This window comes from Acanthisitta chloris, unplaced genomic scaffold, assembly GCF_000695815.1.
Source record: "Acanthisitta chloris isolate BGI_N310 unplaced genomic scaffold, ASM69581v1 scaffold23176, whole genome shotgun sequence".
NCBI lineage: Eukaryota > Metazoa > Chordata > Aves > Passeriformes > Acanthisittidae > Acanthisitta > Acanthisitta chloris.
In genome coordinates, this window is record NW_008677895.1 from 1 (window position 1) to 19,130 (window position 19,130).

The window sequence follows — 19,130 nt, forward strand, 5'->3', positions numbered from 1 at the left end:
TATATATATATACGTGTGTGTGTGTGTATTTGTTTGCTATTTGTTTTAGCACACTGTCCCATTCTCAGGTCTAGATTTGGGGCAGTTGGTCCTGGGGACAGGTTGGACAGAAGGGGCCAGAGTGCAGAAGAAGCCAGAGATAAGAGTGAGGCCCAGGCCCCCCCACGCACAGAACATGGACCAGCCATAGCCATGGCTGATGTCGTCGGGAAGTCCGTACAGGTAGCGAGGGTAGCGGGACAGCTCAAAGTTGATTCCAGCCACGCACGTGCACAGTGAAATGATGCAGAAGGTTCCTGGAGGAGAGTGGGAAGGGGAGAAGGAGAGAGGAGAAAAACAAAGAGAAGTTAGAAGAGCGATAGACATACTTTCAAGCATTCTGAGAAGAGCTGGTGCAAGCAGGAAGGAAGTGCCTCAAGGAAGATGTTTGTGTGGAAAGCAGCTTAGTCTAGCGGCTCCATGGGGAACGAACTGAGTGCCACCAGAGCCTTAAATATTGATCTGATGCTGAACAGAGCTGTGTGGGGAGACTTCAACAGGAACAGTTTTTCATTATGAGCACTCCCTTGGGAACCAGAATGCTTCGTGAAACCATTGATTTTTCTGAAACTTTGCTTTAGACAAATACAGGATGAATAATCATATTTCAATATTTTTGAGGGGGAGAATCAGCTTGAATCTTTTGTTTAATTCCTATTTTTCAGTGATATCTTTTCTAGAATATTACCAAAATACTTGACATATTCTGGCTCTGTTGAAATGTAAATTTCAAATTACTTGGGAGATGTTCTTCAGACTTTTCTTATATTAAAACACAGAACTTTTCATTATACAGTCTCCTTTAAAGTACCACTGCAAAAATCTTAAAATCCATCATAAAATTCAGATTCTACCCTCTGCATGACTCCAGTTCTAATCTAGATGCTCTGCAGTGTTGGTGAAATCTTCAAAATATTCTGTTCTTGTTTTCCATCTCTGCAGCAATATTTAATTTCTTCCTGAGAACACTGTGAGGACAAGCTTCATAACTCTGTGTCAGGTGGTGTTATGGAAAGACACACATATCAGATGAGGCTGAACCTTAGCCCACCCAGATGAGTCTAATTTTGATCTTTGGCCTCCAGCTTCATCAAAGCTAAACTCTGAGCTCCTGAAATGTCACAATTGCCACCCACACACCAAATAATGGATAGCTACAGATGTTACAGAGATAACAACTCAAGACAACATAAAGTTGGTGGTTTATTTTTCCTCTGTCATTCCTCCCTGTATGGGACTCTCTGGATTGCCTGAAGAGCTCTGGGCACAGAAGGCAGCCTACAGTACACATGCTGCAGTACACACATGGCCAGTCCCATGTGCCATCCTGCTGTTCATGCACAGATCAGTAGCACATGATGTGTGCTACCTGCACAGCATGTCCTGCATTTGTTCACCAGCAGCTGCTGGGTAGGAATCTCCTGTTCCTCCTGGTCCCATCCCTAAGATAGCTAGATTCTCCAAAGCAGTAACAGCCAACCTGGTTTCAGTAACAAGCTTCTGTCTTCTGGTGTCCTTGACTCCTTCTACTCCTTGCTGTCCCTGCTTCTCCTTCTCTTCAGCAACACTTTTTGTGTTATTTCTCTGCTGCTTTGCTCTTTTTAATTGCAGTTGCATTGAATGAATGGATTTGACCCTCCCCACTCTGATTATTTGGTGAATTTGCCTGGAATTTGGCTCAGAGATTGGAAGTATTTGCAAGAACATATCTACGTCACCAAAAAATGTGTGGACTTTCCAGCATACCCACCTTCTTTACTTAGCAGGAACATCACACAAGTCTAGAATCAACAGGCAAATCTCTATCATGGGCCTGCTGTGAGATGACCATCATGGCCCTCTGTTCCCTCTTCTGATTCTTGCTGTGTCTATCTTGACTGTCTTTTGTCCAGTGTATATTGGAGTGTCACTTGTGGATATTCTCTGTTGTAAAGGTCAGGGAATATGGGAACTCTGGGTGCCTCCCCTAATGCCATATATATCTGCCAGATGGCTGAAGGTATTTGTCAATACTCATATTATGACAGTGCCACCGGGTACTGGTGAGGACCAGTGAGCTGCCACAGTAGATACTAAGCCCATTTAAATCAAAACGTCCTTCTTGCCTCTCACCAGCACCCAGTTAGTCTGTAATCAGTGCTCTGGATTCTTGCAAAAGCCTTGTGAGATCCTAGGCACCGAAGCTGTCTTTGGAGATGTCCTATACTACTTCAAAGTACAGAACAGGATAAACGGGGAGGTCTCTGTCCCAGAATACCTTACTCAAAAATCAGGTGGTGTGATTAAAAAGCACAGGCCCTTTCCATGTTTTACTGTGTCACTTAGGTTAGCCAGTAACACGAAGGCATCTGACAAAAACACAGTTGTTCCCTGTGTGACAAGTCAGCATGACTAGTACATTGTGGGATCAGGTTAAAAAGAACCCATCAGAGGCACTGTGCTCTGAGCTGAGCTCCGTGGCTCATTTCAAATGGTTGTAGTTAGAAAATGACAGGGAAGGCCTTTCTTTGTGAACAAGAACATGGCAATTTCACCTCTCTCAAAACACAATGTTGTTAAGAGAGGTGGGTGGGAAAATCTGTGTGGCCAGACTGAAGCTGCATTTGCTAAGTACAAAAGGGAAGGAAATAACTTTGGATATCAAATACTCCCCATGCTTTCATGCTTTGTCTTGGCTGTTTCGATCACAAGCTCTCCAGTGCAACAAGTGTTGCATACTCTTTGTATTTGTATAGAACCCAATATATTGGCACTCCACCTTGCTGAGGGTATTCTGCCCCTTAACAAAGAACAATAATGAAGAACAGGTAGCAACAATAGAGAACTAAGCAAATCACAATCCTGAGACTTCTTTAAATGAAGGCTGCCCCCATCCTGCCCCTTGGCTGGAGAATGTGCTAACCCCATGACAACAAATAATGAGTGCAATGCACAACATCACGGAGTGCAGAGTGCAGGCCTCAGCCCATCACCCACCCTGTGCTGCTGCAGGATGTCTTGTACAGCACAGGTTTATCAGCCTCTCTAGTGCTATTCATTGCAGACACAAAAAATGCCATTTTATACCACCTAGAAGAATCTTTATGGCCATTTTATGAGTCCTATGTGTTGTTTGTATTCAGCCAAGCAAGGAAGTTGCCATGTACAGTTAATCTCTCCTCTCACCAGGAAAGCTACTGATGAAAACTGGGTAAGGTTACTACCTCATGACTGTTTAGTAGCTTCTCCTCATGAACGGGCAATCATAACACAAAGGATCATCCTTGCAAATTGTACAACTCTTTGCCATGGTAGTGAAAGAGTCATGGGTAGAAGGGATGCAGAAACTGAGCTTACATGTGGAATTGAGACCTCTGCTAGTCTGGATAAGACATGCAGCTGAGGTGGCAGCAGGAGGGAGGCTGTCACTCCTGCCCATGACACTGCCTGCAGTATGGACACAGTGCTTCAGAGGCAGCAGGAGTGGAGGAAGTCATGAGCATCCCCAACCCTATGATTCTTTTTCTTCACAGAAATTAAAGGGAACCCTTATTCACTTTCTAGTCAGGTTCCTGCTCTCAGTGAGGTGCCCCCCTACATGTACACTAATGCCCCAGATCCCCTGGCAGCCACAGCAATACGAACTTCAGTGTCTTGTGAAAGACACTCCCTATAACTGTGCCCAAGCAGATGACCAGACCTGAAGGCTGGTGGTCCAGCCAGGGCACTGAGACACAGAATATGAATGACAGGCAGTAATAAGAGCTCGCCAGGGATGTGCTGGTACAGGAGCTGGATGGGGGAGATAAAGGCCATCTCCTTCAGCAGCTGGGGGGAGCAGAATATGTTTGTGCTGGGATTTACCTGTTATCATCCTAAGCAAAACACTAATGAATGAGACAAGGCAGCAGCAGCAATTTTGACAAAGAAAATTCACATGTCACTGCAAAATGTTTCAGTCAGGTGAGGGATGAAATTTCATGTGTGGCTGTGCCACAGAAACTGCTGTTTGACATGTAGTCAAGCCTCCATCCAGACTCCTTATCAGATAGCCTCCTTTCCTCTTGGGTTGTTTCTGGCAGTGCCTGTCCTGCTAACAGGCTGATGATCAATAGGGATTTGAGCACCTGAGCTATTAAATACATCATGGATACCTTGTGGTTTTCCTTCTTATATATTACAGAATAATATTAAACTTTACACTGACTGTCCCTTCCATTTAGGTTGGAAGTGTTTCTTAGGACAGGGATGAACTTATTTGCTATATATGTGTTTAAGTTTGGGGTCCTGCCATCCCTGCTGCAGGGACAGACACAGTCAGGAGAGGGATGGCTGGGAAAGGTAATATCATTGTTGGTCAAAGCCTAATTCGGTGTGGATTATGAGTCAGAGGCCTTTGCTGTAGCTGTTTTTAAGCATGATTATATCAAGCAGAGCCATGGGCTTGGAGGAATTAATTTTTTTGGTAAATGTCCCTTTTCTCTCCAATCAGCCTGAGTGAGGGGCTGCAATGCCTCTGCAGTTTTTAAATCTCACCTCCAGGGCAGAGCAGAACTGCTTGTGAGTGAACCGATTTAAGTACAAACAGGCTCAAATCATCCACACCAAATAGGTTTGAATTTTGCCTGATGCCAGTGCCCCCTAAGACATGTCAGAAGCCACATCCTTCACCCACAGTCCTGGCTTGACTTCCACAGCAATACAGCCCGAGGGATTTCCAAGGGCCTGTGGTGTTTTGTGAGACAAGAACTGCTACCTTTCTTAGATCCACTGCAAATGAAGGATAGCCTTTGTGATGCTGGGGCACAAACAGACCCTACTGGCAGGAGCTTCAACTAAACATCCTTGTCCCAAGTGTTAGGGGTGAGGTATCTGACTGGAACCTGAAGGAGACATCACCAATTTGAAGTCAAGGGAAATCCAACAAGCCAGTAATTAAAATGTTCTGGGCGCCAAGCCTACCTCTGAGACCCTCCTCTCTACACATCTTTTGTCTCACGATTTGGAAAACACTTCTTTCACGTTTGATGGAATGATGTTTGCTCTCTCCCTTCCCCCCACAACAGACAGAAATGACTCACAAACTGTGCTGTCAGATGCACAAAGTAAACAAACTCAAAATCTGATTCTTCTCGCCTTCTGTTAGTTTTTTAAAAAATATAGAAATGCCAAGCATTACTTACAAACTAGTAGATAAAAAGAGAAGCACAGATATGGATTTTAAGGTGTCCTTTGAAACCAAACAGCTTTCACATAAATGTAAATCTCTGCCTTTTAAAGTATTTCTAGTAGCTTCTTGTGGCCCCTAATGTCTTTGGGAGGAGTGCTGTTTATTTAATTATCATCACTTCCTTTTATTATAGGGTTATGGGGGAAAAAATCTCACGAGTGAAACAACATTATCTTTACTTTCTCTCTGCCCTACTAGCTTTTACTATTTTCAAGGTACATCAAACAAACAAATAAAATGAGGTCTGATCCTAAAGTGGAGTGTGTACCATTAGCTATTTAAATTATATCACAATCAAATGAAATTATTAAAGAATAAACCGAATTCTCCTCCAACACAGTGATGACAAAAGCCTTTTGGAGGGAGCAGCTTTGCAGTAAACTCCTTCTGTGCACGGATTAAATGCCTCAGCAGCACGCAGCTCTTGAGAACACTTTATTGCTCTGTGCATACACACACAGAATATAAATTATTGCTTAATTATGTAGTGTTCCAGCAGAAGCAGCTTGCAGCATCACCAATAGGCTGCAGAATAGCAAGGGGTTTACTGGAAAATTGCCCTTATGAAAAAAGCCGAGATGGAAGGATAAGTCCAACTGGGTGATGGAGATTCAGTGCAATGTCCTTGTGAGACTGTGGGCTGGGACTTAATGCATTTTTATTTTGTAGCCGGAGCCAGAGTAAACTGCAGAGTCTGTCGTGGTGCTATAATATTGCATTACAGCCTCACTTGAAATGCATTTTGCATGTGACCTTTGGCCTCCTGCCTCCCAACAGACCAGCGGCGCCCACACCACGCCAGAGCCACACGTCTGCTGTGGGTTACCTCACCAGCAGTGTCTGTCTGTTGAGCTGTCATTGTATGGGCTCTAGTGTGTTACAGCACCAGAGGATTAGGTATCCTCAGTCACAGCTGCAAATACTGGGTACCATCCTCAGACTTGTGTAAATCAGTATCATCCATGAACAATGTTCCAGCAGTTGAGAGATGAGCTGCAGTTTGCTCTGCTGGTACAACTGACTGTCAGTACATACTGCACACTGCAGATTTGCACATGGTGATGTTTCTGTGACTGATTCCCACGGGGCATGGGACTGCACTGGGAGTGGATCCCATGCTGTGCACTATGGCAGACAGAGAGCTCCAGCTATGGGTAAGCACCCTCTGAAGTTGTGATTTGACACCCAAGGCAAAAGCAACACTACTTAACTAAAGGCACATTGTTTTGATAAAAAGGACTAGGGAGAAAAGAAAGCTTTCAGATCAAAGCTTGAGTGAATAAACCTCTGATTACTTTAGCCATGGTGATTCTATGACCCACCCAAAATTACCTAGCAATAGAAAAGTGAGCTGACTACAGCCATTAAACAAACATAATGGCTCGTGAACTTGCAACCACAACAGAGGAGGCAGCAAAAAATTGTACCAGTTGTAGTAGTGGGATAAGATTCTCTATTTTGCTGGGAGCAGAAGGGAAAGTAAAGAGTTCTAAATGTCAAAATGAAGAAACATCCTAATCAAAGGTTAGTGAAATTATCCCATCCACTATGCTTGGCAGTACACAGAGGCTGCCAGCAGGTTTCTTTCATCCCCTGCAGTATGGACCTCACAGGATGACCCAACTAGAGGCCAAAAGATTAAACAGAAAGAGGCACTGGAGGTCTGAGCAAACTGAAGTGACTCCATTACATCTCAGATTTTTCAGATGACAAGACATAAGTTCAGTATCAAGCTGTACCTCAGGCAGATGCTTCCCAGCCTGGGCATTTGTCAGAGCTGAAGGGAAACTTATAGAGTCAGGTTGGGTTTGCCTCATCACTGGACATATTCCATAGCATGGGGATCTGTGGACCACATTGCATTTGGCATTTTACCAGTGAGGTCGTTCTACCTCTCTCTATGTAAGATCTTTTTCTTCCAGACAATAAATTGAAATTCTCTCAGAAGGAACTTCAGAAGGAGCCTTAGAGGGTTTGTGGAATCTTTCTTTTGTAGGAAACCTTAAATTGCTGAAAAAAGTCTACAGACAGATGTTCTTCAAGACAAGTGAGACTGGAGAACAGATATGGCACAAATAAATTCAGTGCATCCTTCTTCCATGTTGCCTAGTGTATGTAGAGGGAATATTTCCAGGCCTGAAAGGCTACAGTTACTCACATGCCTTTCTAATATTGTTTGCTGAAGGCTCTACTAAAGAAGCCATTGGGAGCTCTGGGTGATGGTGGTGGCTACCTGATTTGGATATTTTCCTCTTCGGGTGCTGAAGAGACGTCTGTTGATTAATTTTTTTTCAAGTGACCAAAGGAATCTTTGCTTGTACAACTTTCATGATTTTTACTGTGAAAGTCTCTGGGCTCTCTTACTGCCTCCCTGAGTTGACATGCCAGTAACAGAAAAATCCTTTCTACATGTGCTAATTGATACAGTTACTGAGATATACTAGTCAGAAATCAAAATAAGATGCAATTTCCTGGTCAAGAAGAACCCCTTGGTGCAGGGCACCCCTAGGAATTTTACCTCGTTCACATGAAAGCTTGCAAGCCACAAACTGGCCAGACCCTATTCAGTCTTAAAGGATTATGCAGAACTCTCCTGTTTCAGAGGAAATACCTCCTCAGCCTCTGCAGCCCACATAAGTACATTGGCATGACTTGTCTCTGTATGCCAGGCTGGGCAGAAATGAGAAAGGCCCCACTTATCCAGTTTCTGCCAAGTCCAGCTGCTTTTTAGTGGAATTTCCAGTGTCCAGTTAGGCTCTGTCCAGGCAGATTAGACCAAGCCAGCATAGCAGTGATTTGTTCAAAGGGGAATGTTGATTGTCTAAATTGACGATGTGAGGAGCCAAGAAGTTGAATCTAAACCTTGCTTCAGCCTTTGCATTTAACAAAATTGTCTGCCACACATAGAAATTTGCTCCCCAATCCCTCTGTAAAGATTTCTTTCTGCCTAGCAAATCATGCCCATATTACTCTTCCTTCTGTTGCATGTGCAGTCTTCTTTCCTCTTTGATGCCAGGCATGCAACCAGCTCAGAAAACCTTTCTTTAAATAAAAACCAACCCAGTGATGAATGCCAGTTTTGTTTTCATTGTCTTCCTTTGGCCTTGATTTGTCTTGCCATTGGAATTCAGAAGCCAGCAACAGATCAAAAACCTGGTGACATTATTAAAGAATACAGAACAACCACCGAATTTTAAAATACACAGAACTTGTTTTCCAAGGCTGTGGGTGGGAAAATCTTTTGTATTTCTTTGGAATCTGTCTCACCTACTTTGCTTCTACTTTATTTTACCTTCTGTCAGCCCTCCAAAGACCTACTGACATCCCTGAGAAGCAAACTAGATTGCCTGCCCTTCAGAGACTATGCTAGGCTGTCTGTTCTCGTAACTCTAGAAGGTACTGATGCTTCTGCCAGTACCTCCTGTCCTGGTGAGGGAGAAATTATAAATCAGTAGAGCCGACTTAAAATGAACACACAGAGGAATATGAACAGTACTTCTTGCTGAAAAGCCAGGCTGAGCTGACTCCTTAATTTACTGTATGCCAAGTTCAGGGAGACAGATTTGAGCTAAGACTGAAAACCAATGTGTTTAGAGGTGCACATACACTACTTGCCCTGTCTTTTGCTTCGGACTGTAAGATCTCTGCACCTCATTAAAGAAGCCTTTCCTCTCTTTCTCCTAAATGGCAGTGCTCTTCTGTGATCAGGTACAAGGCTGGCAGAATGGCTTGTGTTGGTATTTCTTCCCCCACCATGTGCAAGTGCACATCTATGAGCATCAGAAACAAGCCACAGGAAAAAACCACAACCAACACATCTGAAGGCTGACTTTGAAGTCAGCTGATAATGTTACCATGGAGATCAAATGCTATGGAGTTGACAATGAATTCTCTTGTTGTGCCTTTCCTTCCAGGAAAAAAAACCCAAACCAAACAGTACCTCTAAATGACTACACCCTGCAGTACAGTTGTATTATTGACTTGAAAAAAACATTTCTATATCCCACTCTCATTTTTTATGGAGGTGTTAACTCTTAGGTTCCAACATTTCAGGGATAGGTCTGCCCGTATTGACCTAAAGAATCAGCTGTATTCATGAGATATTGGGAAAAAAATAGCACCTAGTGAAAATAATATTCTGTGAGAAGAAGGACATAGCTCTGCTTTTGAACTTATGCTGTAGGAGGTGCAAAGATGGGAGTTATGATCCCCCCTGAGGAGTATTATAACAGGAAATTATTAAAGAGCATTTCAGTGGCCAATACACAGGGACACAGAGATGTCTCTACTGCAAAAGTAGGTGATCTTTCATATTTCCAGAGAGTATCCTATTTCCTCTCCAAAATGAGTGCCAGCATTAATAAATAAATGCAAAATGTGTTGTCAGTGCACCAGAGAGCAGAGAGAAGTACTAGAAGCAAAGATGTAACACAGTCCCCTAGCTCTGCCTTTTAAGCATAACCTATTGTGAGCCTTGTCATGCTGTCAGCTCAGCAACTGCTTTCTAGCTTGGAAACACTAAACAGGCCACTTTGGTGTCATATTTAAACCCCAAAAGATGGCAAAGGGGATGTATGTCTGCATGGATCATTTCCTAAATATTTCTTTTTGGAGTGAAAATAGGAGATTAGATAACATTCAAGAGGAAAGAGACACCAGTTTCTAAAGGCTGATTGCTAATGATTGGCTGGTCTGGATGAAGAAGCACCTCCAGTCCTACCTGCATATAAGGACTGGACATGTGTATGTCAAGTGAACCTATACCCATATATACATCTATCAGTGTCCCAGATTTGAAAAATATAAGAAAAGAAAGGTTACTCTTTAGACCCCAGAAACATAGCCTAAAATGGGACCAAGGAACACAACCAGCAGCCAGGTTCACGAGGGATACCATAAGCTGTGCAGGGCAGAGATGTTTTAAAAGAATCATAGAATTGTTTAGGTCAGAAAAGACCTCTAAGATCAAGGCAACCATTAACCCAGCACTGCCAATTCCACCACTAAACCATGTCCCTAAGTGCCACATCTACACATCTTTTAAATGTCTCCAGGGATGGGACTCCACACTTCCCTGGACAGTCTGTTCCAGTGCTTGACCACCCTTCAGTGAAGAAATTGTTCCTAACATCCAAATTAAACCTCTCCTTACCCAATTAGAGGTCATTTCCTCTTGTCCTATCTTGGGAGAAGAGCCCAACCCCCAAATGGCTACAGCCTCCTCTCAGGTAGTTGCAGAGAGCAAGAAGGTCTCCCCTGAGCTTCTTTTTCTCCAGGGTTAACAACACCAGATCCCTCGGCTGCTCACCATAAAAGAGGGACTGACAAATCCTTAAAGTGATGAAAAAGGACATTTTTAGAAACAGGTTGACTCCTATTGACTGAATATGTATGTACTCAGCCTTGTTACATTACTGCCTGTTGGGCACAAAGCCTATATGACTGCTCTGAGCTCTGTGTCTCCTCACAAGTCCATAAAGACCTTCATCAGCTCCCTTTTTTTGCCTTCCACAACACCCTTGTAATGTGTTTGAGGGTTTTAAGCAATCAAGAGCCTTAGAGAGGTTTAAACATTTAAAGCCTGTTAACGCTGTACATTAACTCAAGTTCATTCCAACTCAAGGCCTTAAATCACATTAGAGCATAATGCAAAATTTAACCAAAAGCACAAGTAGGAACCAGAGGGTACACGTGTGCCAGGGGGAGGCATGGCAGAGAGGGGAGTGACCTTGTTGTGCTGAGGCTTGTCTCAAAGACTTTCATAACCACTTTAGGGCATCTCTTGACACAAACCAGCCTTTGTCTCCATCTGGAGGTCAATCCACATAAGTAAGTTCTCACAGTGGTCTGCAAGGAGTTTTGCCTAATTCTTAAGCTCCTCTGCAGTCATCACTAATTTAGTACCTCCCACAGGATTAAAACACAACATCCCTTTTTTTCCAGAGATCCAACTTTTTCTTTGAATTATTAATACTCTTCAAACTGGCCAAAGGTTTTGTGCCTTGTGAAAGCCACACTCAGGCCAAGCTTCACAGTTCAGATTCCAGTCACTTATTGTAGACCATGTTTTTTGTACAGATCACATGCTGCTGCTTAAGATCTGTATGCATACACGTGTGCACACATCTGTGCATTTGCACTTGCCTTTCCATAGGGAAAAATATATTTTATGCAAATATTTGAAAACTGTTCCTTTTGTGAAAGATGCACAAGAAGTTAGACTTCAAAAGAAGAATGTTGTGGAAAAGAAAAAATATGGTCACAGAAAAAACCTTCCATCTTCAGTGTTGTGATTGATCATGTCACTACAAGTGAACATCCTGAAGAACGGGTAGAGACTTTGATTATTAATGAGAAATAGAAATCCTAGGTGCCCTGTGGGACCTACCATATCTCCCAATGAACTCCAAAGACAGGCTCATACCTTCTCTCTTTGTTTATCTTTCTCTTTGCTTCCTCTCGGCAGCTTCTATGAAGCTACTTCGTAACTGCCTAGGAGATGTCAGTCACACAGCTTTGCCTTACATTTGCTGTATTAAATTGCTCCATTTTTGTTTCTTAAATTATTCAGCAGCTGAATGATTATTCTGAGATGGCAGGACCACAGTCATGTAGAATAAACACTCTTATTTTCTACCGTTATGTGCTATTTTCAAAGTACAGTGAGTTAAATTTGGGACTCAAATGACTCAACAGCTGGTAACAATCCATGGCTGCAAATACACAGATGCCTCAGTTGTCATCTACTAACATATGCACAGCACAGGCAGAGGAGGCACAGCACACAGGCTTGGGGATTTGGAAGACAAGACGTTGTGGAGGTGGAGAGTGAATGAGAATACAGATGTGTGTAGCACATCTGTACCAGCAACTGCTCTGCACAGGTTCCCAAGCTCTGCTTTGAAGTCCCACTTTCTGATGGGGTTTGCATCCCTCTGCATCATCCTGCTCATCTGATGGGGTTTGCATCCCTCTGCATCATCCTGCTCATCAGCTCCTGGACACAGCAGGTAGTGCTGTGAAGCTGCTGAGCTCTAGCACAAAGCCCTGAGTGCATCCTTGTCCCACTGGTGCCTTGAGACAGCCCTGGGTGAAGTGTGGCATGGCTGGGCAAGAGAAGGTGACCTGGAGTAATGGTCAGTGTATCCTCTGTCCAAGCATAATAAAGCCTTTTTTGACCTACCCCTGAACTGAGGGAAGGAATATTTTGGAAATATTTTTGAGATGGGAGAAGGTTGTAAATTACTTATAAAAGGCTTCTCCCTAGATTAAAATTTAAAAGTAGAATGCACTCATACATACATAACTGGGTTGTTTTTTATTTCTTTAATAAACATCCCTCCTTGCATACCTGAAATAAAGCATTAAATAGTGCCAACACACCTGCATAACTTTATTTTTTCTTCTCTCTTACATGTCTTTCTTGCCTGCTTATCTCTGCTGCAGCAGCCAGCACTGGAAAGAATAGGTGTTCACCTCTCCTGTGGGGAAAGGTTTGAAGCTTTTCTAACCCTGACCTAAGTTCTCTGAGTATGGATGGGCTACAAAGAGCAGTGACTTTGCAACTCTCTTAAGAGGGTCAGAAGAAACCCAAATCAGTGGTAGAAGTGGAGCTGGCAAACGGCACTCAAATCCCCCAGACTGGCAGAGAGGAGGAAAGGATGAAAGAAATTCCTGATGTTTCTGTAGGCGAATGCTAGGACAGAAAATCAGAGAGGAAAAACTCCATACTGCTACTGTATGTGTACAGCAAGACTTTCAGGCCTTTCAGTGCCAGTAGAAAAGGGAATTTCAGACTCCCAAGGAAAGCTCCAAGCCCAGTATTTCATGCAAAAATGTCACTAGGCAAAGACAAGAAATGAACTGCTATGTGAGACTCCAGATCATTTTATTACATATCTGTGTGGTGAAGCTAAATCACATGAATAAGGGCATTTAACAGCTGGAATAATTTTCAAATAGACTAATTAGAGACTGAATTATTAATGGTAAAATTTCTAATTGGCTCAAAGCAAGGTTACAGCAAGAAACACACTTGACTTTGCAAAGAATAATGAATATTTGCAAGGCTAGTAAAATTATATGCTTCTCTAAGGAAATTGTTAGCAAACAGGGAAAAAACCCTGAAGTGATCCTAAAGTGCATGTCACAAGACAAAACTGGCAGAGACCTGATAAGAGTGAACAGGTAAATCAGTAAACAAGCGCAGGAATGATTTATTGCATTTCTTTACAGTAAATTTGGAACAAAATAAGACTCTCCCTGAAGGGCTGCCTTGTTAGGCATGCAGTAAAACTCCTAACTATTCCACTGAAATGTGTTCTCAGTACAAATTACAGACTTACAAAAGGAAATACATGAGTGTGCAGCTGAAGGACAGAGCCCTGATAAAGATGATAAAACGTCATTCTTTGTCAGTCTTTTAATACATTTACAAAGGCAAGTGATGTAGCTTTGGCTGGGGGTAATTGTGTGCTGAAGCAAGTACCAGAGCAAGATACTGGAAGTGCCGTTTTGAATTTCCAGCTGGGACAACAGACAAGAGTTGAGGAGGGAGATGCACAAGGTAGGGAAGGGGAGGATGCAACCACTGCCAAAACACAATGGGGCAGCCCTGCCACCCCACCTTCCCCACAGCAGGCACTGATGAGGAGGAAAAGGTTTCTGGAGCATTTACATACAAAGTCAGCCCTGCCCTCAAAGTAGAAATAGTGCAAGCCATGTGATGTTTCCAAACAGCTGACTGAAATCAGCTGAACTGGGAAAACAACAATCAGAGGTTGCTACTAAAAGATGATTTTATAAAGCACAATAACAGAAGGTGTGGTGAGGTTGGGTTTGCATGGTTGTGGAAGAACAATCAACCTAGCAGAATGTGAGATGCTGAAACAAGAAAATCCCAAGAATGAATGCACAGAAGAGCAGATTGAAACCCCAAGAGTTATATGGATATACAGCTTGTTTGCTTATCATGATAGAAGAAATATTCTTAAGCAAATTGATGGAGAATTGAAAGAAAAGATTCCTGAAGACAGCAGAATTTGCCTTGCAGAGTTACCAGTGTGCCAAGTCATAGTATCCCAACAACTCTTTGGAGCTGGAAGGGAAACTGAAATTTGACCTTGACAATAGTATTAGCTATTGTTGAGGGAGTGAAGACACCAACCAAGTGAACTGACAGGTTTGCCTTGACCTCAACAAGTCAAGGATTTGAATACATTCAAAAGAACTTCTGCACGCCAGAACATGTGAGCTCTGCTTCCTAGCAACTGATGAGGAGGTCATTTCTAGACATCAAAGGCATGGTTTTGGTACAAGTAAATTTGCTTTGGTCCAAACACAACATAAAATGCCCCATATGCATTTCCTCAGGTAGATGTTTAACTCAATTCCTTTTAGACTACTACTAGGTGCTTGATGGGTGTGACGGCATCACGTTTGCCACAGGACTCTGACATTTGGAATAGTGTTACAGATGCTTCTAAGGTTCTAGAAATTATTATAACATTACAAAATTACTGGATGGAGCTTTCACTGGTGCACAGATTTTCAGTAATTTGCATGAAGAGAAAACAGAGTAAGCTGCAAGAGGATGTCTTGGAGTCATGTATAATTTGAGTGTGACCCACTTCTGTAATAGAATTAAACAGCCTCAAATAAGATGCATAAAATGAACTAATCACAGTGAAACCTAAGAGCCCAATTCCAAATGGAGAAACTCTCAAAAAGAGAAACTCTCCCACCTTGCAGGGTAAAATGATACTGACAATACTGAAATGGAACTACAACAGATAGTGCAATTCTGGGTACAGAAGGCTATGCAACAGTACCATCATGCAAAAGGAGATAAAAAATACTAAACATAATTTCAGTATCCATCTAGCTCTGTGCAAGACTGAAAAAAATCCTACTGTGGTCAGGTGAATGCTGTCATTCAAGATAAGGAATCCACATATAAATTCTACAACAAATACAGAAAATTATGCAGAAGAACTTTGGAAGCCACAAGAGACCTGTGATTGCTGTTGATACAGATACATTTGGACTAAACAGAAGAGATGAATTATTAATCATTTTTAACTTGTTACAAAACATGCTGAATAACAGTGTAAACCACACTCTAAATCACATTTTACATGTCCTGGATTCCAGATGAGCTAATACCAGATAACGGCCTGCATTTCACAAATGACTTGTTTCAGCAATTTTCTTGAGAAATTAGATCAAGCAACCTGAAACAAGTCCTTATGAGGCACTGCCACATGAGCGAGCGAGAAGGCTCTTTGGTAAATATAATAAAGAATCAGAGGTCCAAGCAAACCACATCTGGCCTTGTTAGATTATTACAGGACACTTCTCAGTGCTCTGCTGAGATTTCCTGTTCAAAGGATGATGGGCAATAAGGGACAAACCTCATAGATATGTTAAGCCAGCAATGCTTAAGCATTACAAAAGAGCTGTTTGTCTAGAAATGCAAACAGAACAAATGCTACAAACATAGCCAAGACAAGGGGCATTGCAAACTGTATAGTTAGATTTCAGGCTGATTATACAGCCACCAATTGAACACAGTCTCCTCCCAGCTGCAATGAGGTCAGATGACATAAGCCTTCCAAAGCATTTTGCCCATTATTGGGCCTGAGAAAAAGTTAGGCAAAACTAAGAGGCTCCATTCATTTTAAGGACCAATATGATAATATGTTGACAGTATTTATGTCATGACAGAAGTAACAACTTTGTATTCAAACACTGTCTAGCAATAAAAAAGTTTCCATTAAAAGATTCATTGGCTGTGAAAGAAATGACTGTGTAACATACGACACAGTCTGAAAACATTGATAACTACTGACTTTTAGATTAGATGGCTCTAGTTGTGTATTTTATTAACTGACTGCTTCAGTTTGTAAATGTTACTTTATGAACATTTGCTGCTAAAAGAAATCAGTATGGGAGTTGCTACTGACTTGTGCAAAACAAGAAAGAGTAACCTTTGGGTAATGCTGATCCACGTGTCTGCGCTGAAGCAGAAAATAAGTTTGATCTCCTCCCAACACATCTTTATTTAAAATATTACACATCTTGACAGAATTTGGCAGATAAAATAACCTGGAGCCTCTCATTTCAATTAGTTTCAGATTCCAACTGCTGGATATTGTTATTATTTTGTCTATGCAAAGAGCATGCTACTATCAGATGGCTTCTCACTGCATAGGTACTTCCACCCTGTGTTCAAGTCAATTATAAACCTTCTGTTAAACCGTTTCAAGCAATTGGCTTTTTGTGGCATGCTGTCTTTTGCTTGCTTTTCAAACCTTGAGTCATTCCTGTAGCTGTTCTGCAAACCCTTCCCAATTTTTCCATGCCCTTCTTTAGCACTGACACCAGATTAGGATGTCCAGCAATAGTTTTGCTTTGCCAAACACTAATCCACTTCATGCTCTTATTGCATATTCCCATCAAAACTGACACATTTAGCAGCTGCACTGCACTCACAGCCCCTGTGCAGCTGGATGATCCCAGTAACCATGATCCCAGGGTCCTTTTTGGAGCCACTGCTTTCTAAGATGGAGCCTCTTGTTCTGTGAGGGTGACTGACTCTTTTTGTCCCCAGCTGCATGACCTTGGCTCTGTCTCCACTGAAACATGGATTGTTTGAGCACATCAAAAGATGGCTTTGTAAGCTATGAGTGATCCATCCCATTACACATGGTTACACCGAATCTCCTTTCACCTGAAAACTTTATCAGTCATCTTTCAATCACTGACAAATAACATTGAGCCAAGATATGATCTCTGTGGCTGCACTATAAACCACCCCTTATATAATGATAATTTCCAATTAGTACACAAGACATAGCTAGTTTCTAATAAATTTAAGTTTTCTGTATGTATTTAGTATAATCTTTGTTTTAATCTGAAAATGTTGTGCTGCAGCAAGTTAAATACCACACACATATCTGAGCATATTAGAGCAAAATACTGCTTCCCCCTCCCCACCGCCGTGCAAACGAAGCTTTTAATTACATAAGCAAGCTAATTTGGCAGACCCATTGTCCATCATGCTCTCACACCCACAACAAACCATTTACAGACATCCCCACAAAGACCAGTGTGTGCTTGCACAAGGTGCTAACAGACTTCTAATGTGTCTGTGGGCAGGGAGAAAGCTGATGTCTACTGCCACCAGCACAACATCACTGGAACATAAACATTTGTTACTCGAGCACTTAACTCCTCTTTTGGGACTACAGATGCTTTCCTGTATGTCACACCACAAAACAGATAAAGAGATGATAAAATGTGCTGAAGTGATGATCTGCTAGCAGGGCAAAACCCCAGCTAAACAAAACCCACCAGCAGAGAAAAGAAGAGAGCACGGAAGTAGTGGTGTTCACTTTGAGACATTCACTGTGTTTGGGACTTGACTCTCACACCCTTCATTTCAAGGAACTGTGTGCCTTGAAATTTGCTGCTAATGGAAAGCTGGATGGCATCTGTAGTAAGGAAGGCTGGATCATTACATAGGAAATGTTGGATGACCTTGAGGGCTGGTGTAGTAGAAATGGGAAGAAGCTCAAAAGCACAGAGTGCCAGGGCATGTACCTGGGGAGTAATAAACAGAACCTCTGCTGTAAATTGGGAGAGCATCAGTAGGAAATTACAAAGGAGGAAAAAGCCCTGGATGTATCATCCAGCTGAAGGATTACTGTGGGTCTCCAGTCTAATGCAGCATGAAAAAAGCAAATACAATCACAAAATACTTCAGGCAGGAAATTTCCAGCAGAGAAAGGGAACCATCACACCACTTATGTTAGGCATTGATCAGACCTTGTTTGGGAATGGTCCTTCTCATCTGTAATTGAGAAAAGCAAGTACAGGTGGCAGAAATGGCTGCTGGATTGATAACTGGTCTTACAGACAGAAATCTACAAGAAATAACATCCATAGAGTGGGAAAGGAAAACAGGATGCCACTGCTCCTCATATGTACATCAGAGAAAGAAAGAGACGCATAAACTGAAGGTTACATTTGACTCAAGAACAACTGGTGAGTAATAAATATAGGTTATATCTTTCAGCACAGTTTCTAGTGTCTCACTGTGAAATAGGATAGTGGTGTGAGCAACATCTGCATAATCTTCAGATTTTTATTACCAAGCTTAGTAAGTTTAAGAGTGACAGTGTTACTTGCCACAAGAGAGTACTGAACTAAACAACTCAGATAGCCCTTTCTAGTCCTGTGAGTTGTGGACACTGCTTGGTAATAGAAGTAACATGTAACTATGGTTGTGTGATCCTAATGCACACCAGGAGCTCGGAATGAAACCAAGTCCAGATCACCTACAACAACTCTGAAAACATGTTGTCAGTGACTTAGAAAAGGAGGGATGTGTGGAAAGAGGGAACATGAAAACAACAGGAAAAAAATAGACTTCTTCAAACATGAACATCCTTACCTCCCATGAGGAAGAGAAGCCCTGCCACATACTGCATAAGGCCTCGATCCCAGCAGCACCCCAGCACCCCGATAATCCATCCGAAGAGGATGATGGCCACAGCCATGCCCATGAAGCCAGCTGTCATCCTGCGCAGATCTGCAGTGGGGAAGACAGAAAAACATCATGAGTGTGATAAATCAGCATCAGCAGAGGCTCATAACAGCCTTAATCAAATATGCTACTGATCTGCAAGGTCTGCGGTGCGTGTTGGCATGGTTATGACTTGAGTAAGGATGGTTCAGAGGAAGTACAATCCATAAATTGATACTAGCTTGGGAGAGAGAGCAGGTGAGAGCGTTTTACCACACACTGAAGCTCAGTGCAGATGCACTCAAGTGACTTGTGACAACTTGCTCAGAAGTTTGGAGTTGTAAAACGGCCTCA

At 42.3% G+C, this 19,130-nt stretch overlaps 1 protein-coding gene across 1 annotated transcript; it reads right to left on the reverse strand.

The window, feature by feature from the left end:
• On the reverse strand, positions 1-18,834 carry LOC103804104 (transmembrane protein 178B). Its single transcript, XM_009076699.1, has 2 exons — positions 18,705-18,834; positions 1-296 (listed from the first exon to the last, which is right to left on the reverse strand). The coding sequence occupies exons 1-2, from the start codon at positions 18,829-18,831 to the stop codon at positions 46-48; spliced, it is 378 nt and encodes a 125-aa protein (XP_009074947.1). The 5' UTR covers positions 18,832-18,834; the 3' UTR covers positions 1-45.
• Positions 18,835-19,130: the final 296 nt, after the last annotated feature.